At 37.0% G+C, this 12,156-nt stretch overlaps 1 protein-coding gene across 1 annotated transcript; it reads left to right on the top strand.

Moving 5' to 3' along the window:
* Window positions 1-2,539: 2,539 nt before the first annotated feature.
* LOC126400270 (uncharacterized) lies at window positions 2,540-4,027 on the top strand. The gene is made up of 4 exons (XM_050060831.1): window positions 2,540-2,779; window positions 2,866-3,013; window positions 3,169-3,293; window positions 3,710-4,027. Exons 1-4 carry the CDS (start codon window positions 2,540-2,542, stop codon window positions 4,025-4,027), a joined length of 831 nt encoding a protein of 276 aa, XP_049916788.1.
* Window positions 4,028-12,156: the final 8,129 nt, after the last annotated feature.

The raw sequence follows: 12,156 nt of genomic DNA, 5'->3' as shown, positions 1-12,156 counted from the left end.
TGATTAATTTCATGCATTTATTTTTAAATTGCCATTGTGCAAACTAAAGTTTCAAAAGCTTGATGCTGTGCTCCCCCCAAAAATGGATTTTTCTTTAAAATCTGGTTTGTCTTAATCATTTCAGTCCTACCATCATCCTGACGTCTGAAATTACTTTGCTGCTCTGGTCTTGCATTAACACTGCTGTTATGATCCGTTTAGTTGATAAAGCAGATTCTACAGACAAAACCAGGAGGGACAACAGTGCTTGAGGAATATGAAGAGACTGGGACTCTCAGTGACAGTAGAAGAAGGCAGATGATTAACATTCTTGCAGGACATATGGTTGAGACAGAAGGGTAAGTTTAAAATACAAGGGTTAGGTAGTTAACAGCTATTAAACTTATTTTGTTTTTAAACGATTGTGAATAACTACAATTTAGGTACGGCAGGGCCTGATAACTGATGTTTTTTTTCCTAGTAATGTTAAATTGTGAAAGGGTTAGAGTTTATGCTAGTTTTTGGGACCGCCCTTAATATTCCAGAATTCTGGCCATATACTGTAGAACAACCGCCATATTTTAAATAACCTTATAGTAGCGTTTAAACAGCAATAATAATAATAATTAAAAAAAAACTTAACAGGGATAGTTAACCCAAAAATGCAAATAGTCATTAGCTACTCGCCTTCATTCTGACGGATTGACAGGTGAAGTTTTATGATCATCTGTGCACTCTGTACACTCATTTTTCAAGCAAATGCAATGAACGGTAACTGAGATTCATACGTCCAAAAAATAAATAATAAATCCATAAAATGCCTCCATACTGCTCGTTCAAAGTAATCCAAGTGTCCTGTAGTTTACAAATGCCAAGACGTTTGGAAAAAAACATCTCAAACTTGTGTTAAGTTTTGTTTGATGTGCTGCATGTTTCTGCTTCAGGACACTTGAATTTCTTTGGGTTATTGTTATGGAGGAAATTTATGGATTAATTATGAATTTTTGGAACTTTTGAATCTGTTACTGTTTGCTGCAGTTATTGGTCAAACAAAGCTCCAGGAAACATCTGTTACTGTTTGCTGCAGTTATTGGTCAAACAAAGCTCCAGGAAACTCCAGGAGTGCACAGATGATCAAAAAACTTTCCCTGTCGTTCCGTAGGCATGAGGGTCAGTAGATAATGACTGAATTTTCATTTTCTCTCAACATCGCTGTCTTACTGGTTACACAAATTAGGCTATTTAATATGCTATTCATTTATTTATGTATTTGGCTTATTTCCCACGCTCATTTTGGTCGGTGATATTTTCATCTGCCGTTCAATTACACATGAAACCGGCATGTGTCGGCTAATGTGAACTCTGGAAAGGACATTATTTTTTTTTCTTCTTTTCTTTTTCTTTTTGCTTGAGTGAAATTGGAGAAAAGGCAGCAATTATAGTAGTAAGAAACATTACTTAACTAATAGTATTATTCCACCCTTATAAAGCACCAATGCTTAATTGGTATAGCTTGGTAAACAAACAAGAATCAACTTTATTTTTCTTTTCAGGAGAATCCCTCAGCGAACCACTAAAGAGAAATACGCACTGGGAATTGTTACCTTGTTCCCTGCATTGAAAGATCCCCTCTCCAGGAAGGGATATGTAAGTCTTATTTTGATTACATACCTAACTTTGAATTGTACTTTGAATTGTATCAAGAAATTCCTTTATAAAAATTTAAATGTATTTATACAGAAACATATACTTTTTTTTGGATAACTTTGGCTATGTTGATGCATAAGTCATGAATTTTTTTTAGTCTTTAATATATTGTGTACACCAGGGCTATTCAATTTAAAAATTCAGTTGTGCCAGATTTCAAAAGCATGACCTTAAGCTTGGCCAGACATTGTAATGACAAATTTCAAACCAATGTGAATTATTTCAGCCTAATGAAAAGAAATGCAGTGTCTATTAATTGTTTCTCCTTTAAATCCTGAATGCCACAGGTACATCAAAATGTGGATAAAAACAAAAAAGAGCTGTAATTGAACAGAACTGAGGCTTTGTGGAAATATTTTTTTTCACTTTTGAAATTATAAAAAGTATAATTGGTTACATCTGACACAGACAAAGCAAAGTGTATAGAAAGTTAAAGAGCGCTAATTTACTAGAACCTCAAGTAGTAGCAATACTATTTTTTTCAGTTTTGAAATGATATATTTTGGTCTGACCTAGGCATATTTCAATTGCAGATAATCTTATGAAATAAAATGAACATTCTCCTCATATGTGACTGAGGCACATCACAAAGTGTATTTCACTTAATAGTTTAAAGGGATAGTTCAATATTTTGGCAAATTTGCTCATTGCCTTTAGGAGTTTTTTTTTCTCCCTTGTTTTTCTCATATCTTGGTGGTAAAATCCTGTCAAATTTATGGTTTTTGTTTTTCACTAATTTTTGTCTGTCTTTGGTCAGGAACATTTCTATGACAGCCAAAGTGGCACTGGATTTCTGGCATGGCGGCTCAAGACCGTTCAGAGGAACACAAAACTTCCATTCAAGGAACCAAAAATGCATACAGCAGGAGGTGGCGGTCCAGGACAAAAGAGGGAGCTGCCTCAGACTGGTGGTCAGTTGGATGAGGAGCGCTGTAAAGAGATCATATCCTTGATGAGCCACATCACTGACAGAGAAATAATCCTGCAGAAGATGAAGGAGACCTTTGAGTATAGACAGCACCTCATCCACAATCCTGATGAGTCGGATAACATACTCTCAGTGTTTCCAAGGCTGCTGGACACTAAAGGGCTGGTAAGTATTAGACATTTAAGCGCAACCTGTGATTTGAAAAATGTGAATTTAAGAAAACATGTTCTTTCATTTCTCTGCCACTGCAGATAAATCAAGATTTCGGCCTCATTTTTGGACCAGAAACAGCCGACAAACTGATCAAAGAAGCTGAGAGCCTTACAACCACCCCAGTCATCCAGAGTTTGCTGAGGTCTGCCAGGAATCAGAACAATGATGAAGCCTCTGACTGCCCAGGTAACACATGGAATTTGAATGCATTGTCATTCACAAACCTATATACATGTGCTTAATGAGGAGTTTTTGTTATCTAAAGTGGGATTGCATGATGTAAATTAAAGAAACATGATATTCAAATTATACTATACACAAGTTTTTTTCTCTTTCTACAGAGTGGGACAGTGACATGGCATCTCTCTTGTTACTCCTGCATATCCTGCCACCTCAGTCCTCTAAAAAGAGAAGACAAAAGATCAGTGCAGCTCAGGCCATGGACCATCTAGTTGTGTTTCACAAGGTAAGTCATGCTTCCCATTGTCATGAAAAACCTAGAAAAACTGTGGAATTTTTTAAGTCATTTTCTAGGCCTGGAAGAGTCATGAAGTAAAGTAAAATCAAACAGTTTTGGAAAATTGATAGAATTTTGTTGTCTGCAATGTAATTAGCATATCTTACATTAATCATGGGCACAAGAGCTCTGTTTCTCCTAAAATCTTCTCCAGGACATCTAAATCTTCTTCGGGACATCAAAAACTTTCTCCAGGTTATGGATATTGTATTATGGGTGAAAAGCTTGAGTTTGTTTTTAAATTTTGTCTGTGAAAATGTGTGGAAACCCTGGTTAGTGCAGATCTGATTGTGATTAGAAGCGTGGAAACATGGCACAGAATAAGACAATACTACAATGCAACCTGACATGTAGTTTCTCCACAGTCCAGCCTTGAACAACACTTGGAGAACCAGGAGTCAACTTGCCAGCCATACCTTCTTGCCGCTGGAACCAGCAAGCAGTCCATCAACACTTACTACATTGTGATCGACAAGAAGCTCATCCCCTGCCAGGGAACCACGTCATTGGCAGCGTTTGATGAACTCTTCAAAGTGCACTTCGTTTTCAGTGTAAGTTACGATGATGCTCTCAGCAACATGTACAGTTTTCTCCAAACAACTGTCTACAATATTGATGTTGACACCACTAAAGAGAGTCCAAAGGTGAAGGAGCTAAGAGCCAAATTTATGAACAGGAGCTAAGAGCCATGTTCATACACGGTGTATGCACATTTGTATTTGCACAATGCACTTGGTGCACTTCAGCACTTTTTTTTTTCCTTTGGTTATGTTTTGGTTGAAAGTCTAATTTCTTAGACTATAAGATTTGTGTTGTCAAGAGACAAGCTCCTAAAAATATGTAGGTGTCATATTTGTAGGTCTATGCACAATGCACCCAGTGCATTAATTCAGCACCTCAAGTTGTTTCATGGGTTATATCCAGGAAAGAAATGTGTTGTTATTTGTGCCCAAGAAGGATGCACATTGCAGTTTAACAGTTATGCAGGTTTTAGAAAGCACTTAAATGGCTCTCATAGTTCTGTTAACACAAGTAATGATGATTTACAAACACCACATCAGTCAGATTTAGATGAACAGAGCTTACAAGAAGATGCATTTGGCATGGTTCCAGATATGACTAATCAACCATCAACACCCCAAATGTCAAATCAGCCTTCAACATCCCAAATGTCAAAAGATAAGACAAAAGATATGTGTGCTTCAGTCATAGCAAAGTTACAAGGCAGTGGTGTCGCTGACAATGTTGTCTTATCAGTTATTGAAAGCATGGAGGAGTATGTTAATGATGCTCATGCAAATCTCAAAGAACAAGTGTTAAGTGCAGTGCCTGCTGATAATCCCAGTAGAAGTGCAGTGGAAGAGGTTTTTAACAATACTTTCAATCCGTTTGCTGACTTAAACGCAAATTCTAAATGGACAAAGTATTTTAGTGAAAAATGGGGTGTTGTTGAACCACTTGAAATTCATTTAGGAGTGAGATATGACTCAAAGAGAAAGAAAATATCTGGAGTATATGAACAGGTTCCAGTAAATGACACTTTCATTTACATACCACTGTTAAAAACGTTGGAGTTCATTTTCAAGAATAAAGTAGTTTGCGGTCAAATTAATAAATCTGCTACTGTCATTAGCTTATATCAGGATTTCTGTGATGGAAAGTACTATCAAAATCACCCATTATATTCAAAATCAAAAGATTCATTACAAATCCAAGTGTATTATGATGACTTTGAAACATCAAACCCACTAGGATCAAAACAAGGCATTCATAAGTTTGGATGTTTATATTTCACACTCCGCAATTTATCACCATGTCTAAACTCATCCCTGATGAATATCCATCTTATTTCTTTGTTTCATTCCCAAGATGCAAAAAAGTATGGAATTGACAAAATTCTTACTCCATTTATAGAAGATGTAAAGATACTAGAACATGGTGGAATGAAAGTGTCATTTGCTGATCAACCTATCTATGGCACCATAGCACAAGTAACAGGTGACAATTTGGGTTTGAACTCAATTCTGGGTTATGTGGAGTCATTCAGTGCCAACCATTACTGCAGAATGTGTCTTATTGATAAAGCCTCCGCTCAAACAGTCTTTAGTGAAAGTGATCCACGTGTGATGTTACGGACCAGATCAACCAATGAGAAGCATTATAGTCATCTTGTTGAGAATCCAAGAGAAAATTCTTGTTTTGGAGTCAAACGCAACAGTATTCTCAATTACTTGTCATACTTCAATGTATCAGATAACTTTGTGTTTGATATTATGCATGATATCTTAGAAGGTGTAGGACAATATGAGATTAAGTTATTGTTTGAATATTTGAAGCAGAACTTCATTTCTTATGAAAACATACTCCAGCGTGTATATGCATTCAACTATGGATTCATGGATAAAAAAAATCGACCAACTGGCATTAACATCTTTTGTACTGGCAGTGGTATTGGGCTTAATGCCAGTCAAACATTGTGCCTTATTCGGAACCTCCCACTTATTTTTGGAGATATTGTACCAGAAGGTGACAGACACTGGCATTTGTTGTTACTGTTGTTGCATATTGTGAACATAGTGTTTTCACCTTGTATTACAGAGGGAATGACTGTGTTTTTGAAACATCTAATTGAAGAGCACCACAGATTATTTACAGTTTTGTATCCACAGAATAATTTGATCCCAAAACATCACTTCATGATCCATTATCCTGAATGTATACGCCAAATTGGTCCATTAGTACATGTTTGGACTATGAGGTATGAAGCAAAACACAAATTCTTTAAGTCCAGCATAAAAAATTTCAAGAACATAACTAAGACACTTGCCAAGAAACACCAAATAGCTGTTGCCTATCACTGGGAATCACTTTCTGCTAAAGGTATTGAGTCTGGACCTGTGTCATCTAAAATACTGACTGATGTTGAATATGGTGATGTGATTGCAGATTATTTTCAGATTGATATTTCAAGTGAAATAAGTGTTACAACTTGGGTTAAACAAAATGGCATTGAGTTTCACTCTGGTCTTGTTGTTTGCACAGATTTTGTTAATGAGATGCCAGTGCCAAATAAGATTCTTTGCATCTGTCTTAAAGGTGACATTTATTTTTTATTATCTGAAATGGAGACTGAATCTGTAGAACATTTCCATGCCTTTCATGTTGTTGACATGGCGCATAATGTTTCAGTTGTCAGACCTGATGACTTGAGATACTTCAAACCCTTTGATATCCAAATGTCTTACGGTGCAGTTTCTAACTTTTATGTTCTGCCAGACAGTTGCATTATTTAAGTTATCTAAATATATTTCATCAGTAATTTTCCTTGTCAATGGAAAATAAATATTTTTGATACAGTCATTTTTGGAGTGATTATTTCATGTACATTTTAACTGTTAATACCAGTGGTCCATATATGCTGTATCAGCAGCACAGTAAATACTAGTTAAGTATACATTTTACATCAGTGTTAGTGGTCATAACATAACTGGTCAATAACCTCATAGTGTTGATTAAAATTAACTGGTGTTAATATTTTACACTTGGTTTGTGAAGTAACACTGCTGTAGTGCCAATTAATTAAAATGTATCTACATTGGTGTCACAATTTTACACTATTGGAGTTTAAAGTAACACTATTGGTGTTAATTAATGTAAATTTATCCATATTGGTGTCAAAATGTTACACTATAAGAGTTTGAAGTAACACTATTGTAGTGTTAATTAATGTAAAATTATCCATATTGGTGTCAATATTTTACGCTATTAGAGTGTTTAAAGTAACACTGTTATTGTGCTAATTAATTTAAATGTATCCATTTCGGTGTTAATATTTTACACCATCAGAGTTTGTTAAGTAACACTGTGATAATGTTAATAATCTCAACACTATTAAAAGTGTTAATTTAACTCTGAACCAGTGGTTCCCATATAAACACTGGGTCCATGTTAATTTTAACTCTGAGGGGTCAAATTAGCAATTTCAAATTTGCAGTGCTCGGTTATCAGAGAACCGGGGTTACGTGCGGCGGGGCAGGCAAGCCGTCGCCTGCGACCAAAAATATGTGTGTTACGCTACAAAGAGGTCTATAGTCCGTAAAATGATGTTAAACTAAGATAATGCAATGGTTATCATACTTTTAAAACAACTATTAACGAGGAAAATACTCACATTGATAACTCCGCTTCCTTACACTTGTCGCCGCCATCTTGCATTGACTGAATCATCTGTACTCGGCTGGGTTCGGCTGAGCTCGGCGGATGATACGCAAAGGAGTCTGGGATAGCACTTACTGCCAAGGGTGGTCCTGGAAAATCTTAAAAGTGAGGGCCATACAGCCCTTATTCTTGACCCTCAACTCAACACTCTGAGAATCGGGACAGCACTAGCACTTCACGGGAGCGTGGATTTTTGAGACTGAGGGTTAAGATTGAGGGTTAAGATAGGAATTGGGATTGGGCCTTAGTCCCTCTCAGGCAAGTGCAGGGGTTTCATGTTGCCAAAGCCCACAAGAACAGCGCTCCATGACACTTTTTTTATTAGAATGTGCAGTTCACATAATCCAGTCAAAATTAATATATGTTTTTAAACACTTGAAGATCCACTCATTACTAAAGGTGTATGTCATCCGAGAGAGACCATAAAAACTAATGGAATGGTCAGAGTTGTCATATTGAAATTTAAGATGTGTTGAAGGATTCATGTCTTAAAGCCATGTATTGAGTAATATTACAAGTTAACGTTCCACCGTAAAAAATTGCTGGCAGTTGGCCCAGTAAATAAAAAAAAAAATTCTCAGTATACAGCTGCTGTGAGAGGCAGCAAAACATAATTTCTGTTTACTAGTTTACTAATATATGCAAGACTTACCACAGTATGAACAGAAGTTACCTACAACCAGCCACAACTCAGCCCTGAGCAGAGTGACCGTTGACCAATGAACAGACTGCAGTGTTCAGAGCCCCACCTTTTAGTACTGGATCAGTGTGCTAGGCACCCAAACAGAGGGGTGACCAAAAATGGGGACGGTAAGGAACGGTTCGATTGGTACCATCCACAACTTTTCACAGTGGAAACAGAAAAATGCATACCAAAATTGATCCGCACTGGACTGCTTGGTGAAAACGGGGCTTAACATGGATGGGATGGGGTTTATAACATATGTTGCAGCCAGTGACTGGGGAGCGATCAAAATGTTTTGGCTTCATTTTTAGGAAGCTGTCATATCATCCAGCTTTTCTATACAGTCTACGATAACATGCAGTTGTAACGTGTCTACGGTGTGCACAACACCACAGGTATTTGTTCATGAACCACAATTATAAACATGATGGTGGTGCTAGAGGGAAATTTAAGAGATCACCAGAGTTGACAGGATTCATCCTCTGGGCAACATGAATAACTGTTAAACATTTCATGGAAATCTATTCCATAGTTGTTGGGATATTTCAGTCTGATTTAGGTTGTGGACTGACTGACACCTGACTGACAGCCCTAGTGGAGCTTAAAATGGCCCAAACTGTATTACTTGATTTGTTGTATATTGATGAAATTATATGTTTGGTAGTAAAATCATCCTCCTGCTGATAAGTCATTTTTGAGATTGCTAAGCAGCCTGTACTGTAAGAGTTGTACCACTTCCTATCATCTTGATGAAGCGATCCACTGTTGTTAGAGCAGACACGCTGAACTGGTTTACTGGGTTAATTGGTACGTCAGAGTCATATGACAAGTAGACGGGGCCATGGTGATTCATCATGTCTACAATGAAATTACCCACCTGGTGGCCATGGTTACCAGCGCCTTCTACACTACAGTAATTGATCAGTCACCACTGAATCTCGTACAGTGACTTTCCCTGACACAGACTGTAACTATAATTAATGAAGTAGACATTAAGTGGTTCTCAGAGTTCTGTACTGAGGCTGCTGGTTGAGCGAAGCTGGGGGAAATGTTTCATCTGGTGTATCAGACAGCAAATAATAACCTGTTAACAGAAATTGTTGTCATCCAGCTTTGATACAAAACAAATTGCTCTCTGTCCATCAACAAGCTATAGACACAGATATTATACCACTATTGTGTGGTAGAATATTACATAGAATATTATCATTATTATTATTATTGTTTTTATATGCTGCACTGAAACCAGCCTTAAAGAGTCACTAATCCCTTCACAGAGTTTCATTACTATGGATTCTAATGTTTATTGTCATATCATGGGGTACCGCTGTTTAATAGGATTCTGTGGCAGAATTCTTGTAAATTTCTGGAAGTTGTTTTAGCACACAGTCAGCTTAAAATAAAGCTATTGCGTGTTTGGCAACTTCTGGAGAGCAGAACAAAATGTAGAGGAAACCCTGACATATTATTACCTTTTAAAGGTATTGTGGTGGGCGTGGTAAACTACCGTGGCTGGGAGAGTTTGAATGAACTGCCATATTCAATTTTTTCGTAATGCAAAGTCAGAAGAAACTCAAGCATATTAACAGGAGATGCAAATGCAAAAGCTAAAACACAAGATGGTTGGCCAGTGAGCAGTGCTTGGTACTTTTCCATTTTGACTATTTCCAACATGGCGACTTGGTCACAAACTTTTTCATTTTACAGCTAAACAATTCACTAAATATGTTTGTGAAAACAGTTAAGGTGAGAGACAGGCTATGCAGTAGCAGCATCTTGACTGATATTAGATCAGCGTTGCCTAGTTTGACAGTTTGACTGCAGTTCATAAGCAGTGATTGACATGATTGAAAGCTGCGTTTTGGTGTGTTCATGAAGGACTGGGTATCACCACTATTTTCCTGAACTGATTTGATTTCGATTCACACATTCGATTTCCGATTTGGTTGGATTCAATATTGATTCAATTGGGGATATTTCAGTTACAACACCAATTTTTGAGTGTGAAAGAGATTATCAGAGTACTAATACTGTAAATTTTACAAAGAATTCTTTAAAGATTAAAACTGAATATTTTATAACTTAACATTGTTTCTAGAGCAGAAAAAGTAAGTTAAAACTGCAAAGTAACAATATAAACTCAATTTCTCACTGGAAACAAATCTAAAATGCAAATAAAAAAATTATAGTCCTGACATCACAATACTGAGGAAAGTTTAGAAAACAAACATAGACATAAGTAGAATCAGTCCTCCTGTCCTCTCTGCTCCTTAGATTAACGGGGTAAAGGTTCACACATCTGTGAAAAAAAGCGTATATTAAAAGATCAATTATTGTATTGTATTTTATTAATCGATATCAGGTCATTTAAATGAGGATCTATTTGAATTGGATGAATCAATTATTTTGACCCAGCCCTTTGTTCATGTGATGTGAACTAATGTGTGATCGCATTTGTGTGATTGCAGTTATTGGTGATGTATTTACTTTTCTTTTAGAAAGACTTAATCTAATTTTGATATGCCTTGACCAATATAATGCACTCGCTGTAGCTCTTTTTGGACAGTAGGTGGCAGTGCGAGGCTGTGATTTTTCCCCTGGGACTTTAGTCAGGAGTTCATGCTCTGCTGTGTTTTCCTCAAAATGTTGATGAGTTCAGCCGAAGCAAGGCGTGTCTCCTTGTCTCATCAGTTCTGTCTGTATTTCAGGTTAATAATGGGTTCAAAACAAAGTGAGTTTGTTAAATAATGCTGAGGGAAAATGTTGTTTTAAGTGAGAGTGTAGAATGACCACACTTTTAGTAATGCATCAGAGTTAAAAACATGGTGGTGCCACACTCGTTAAACCAGCGTTAAAATCTGAATTTGTGCTACACATCTCCACATTTTTTGTAATATATTTATCCTGGCTCCCGTGAACTATTGTGTATGTTTAAAGCATTAGAAAACATTTTGGACTGTTGAAAATTGCAACCTGTTCCCTTTATGAAGTCCTCTAATACCACCATTTGGTCAGTGTTTTTTTTTTTTGCATCAGACATTGACAAAATAAGGCATTCTTTTCTTTCAGTTTGAAATGCAGCTGGATAACAATGTAATTTAAGAGGGTCAAAATGCATATATGGTGGGTGGGAACGGTGGTGGATGGGTTTAACAAACACCAGACTCTCACCCAGGAGCCCAGTGTTTGCTTCCCATATAAATGTTGAGCCAAACCATGATGTAAAAGCTAATCACATGCGTTTGTTGCCTTGTTTGTTTGTTTAGGGGCGGCAGTAGATCAATCCGAAGTGCCCTTGAGCAAGGCACCAAACCCCCCAACTGCTCAGGGCGCCTGTCCATGGGCAGCCCCCTCACTCTGACATCTCTCCATTTAATGCATGTAAAAAGGTCCTGTTTGTGCATGTGTGTGTGTATTTCGGACATGTGACAACAGAGTGAAAAGACTGAATTCCCCCCTTGGGAATTAATAAAGTACATGAAATTTAAAAAATTAAATGTAACCACGTGCTTTTGCACCAGAAAAATTAACATAAATACAAGGAAATAACCGGCGTTGTGAGTTTATTTTGAAAAAGACCGCAATCATCTAACAAACAGAAACTGTACATTTCCTGTGAATATGGAAGTGTATTTATTTATTTTTTTTAAAGATGTTTTTTGGGGCTTTTTAGCCTTTAATGTATAGGACAGACAAGTGTGAAGGGGGGAGAGAGAGAGGGAGTGACATGCAGCAAAGGGCCACAGGCTGGGGTCGAACCCGGGCAGCTGTGGCAACAGTAGGGTGACCATATTTTGATTTCCAAAAAAGAGGACACTCGGCCGGCCACGACATAGCCTACTTAAATGATACTCGCAGTTTACTCAAAGATGCCTTATAATTTTAATATATTTAAAATTTATATGTATG

This window comes from Epinephelus moara, chromosome 13 (assembly GCF_006386435.1).
Source record: "Epinephelus moara isolate mb chromosome 13, YSFRI_EMoa_1.0, whole genome shotgun sequence".
NCBI classification, from domain to species: Eukaryota; Metazoa; Chordata; class Actinopteri; order Perciformes; family Serranidae; genus Epinephelus; species Epinephelus moara.
This window is presented reverse-complemented; position numbering and strand designations above follow the sequence as displayed.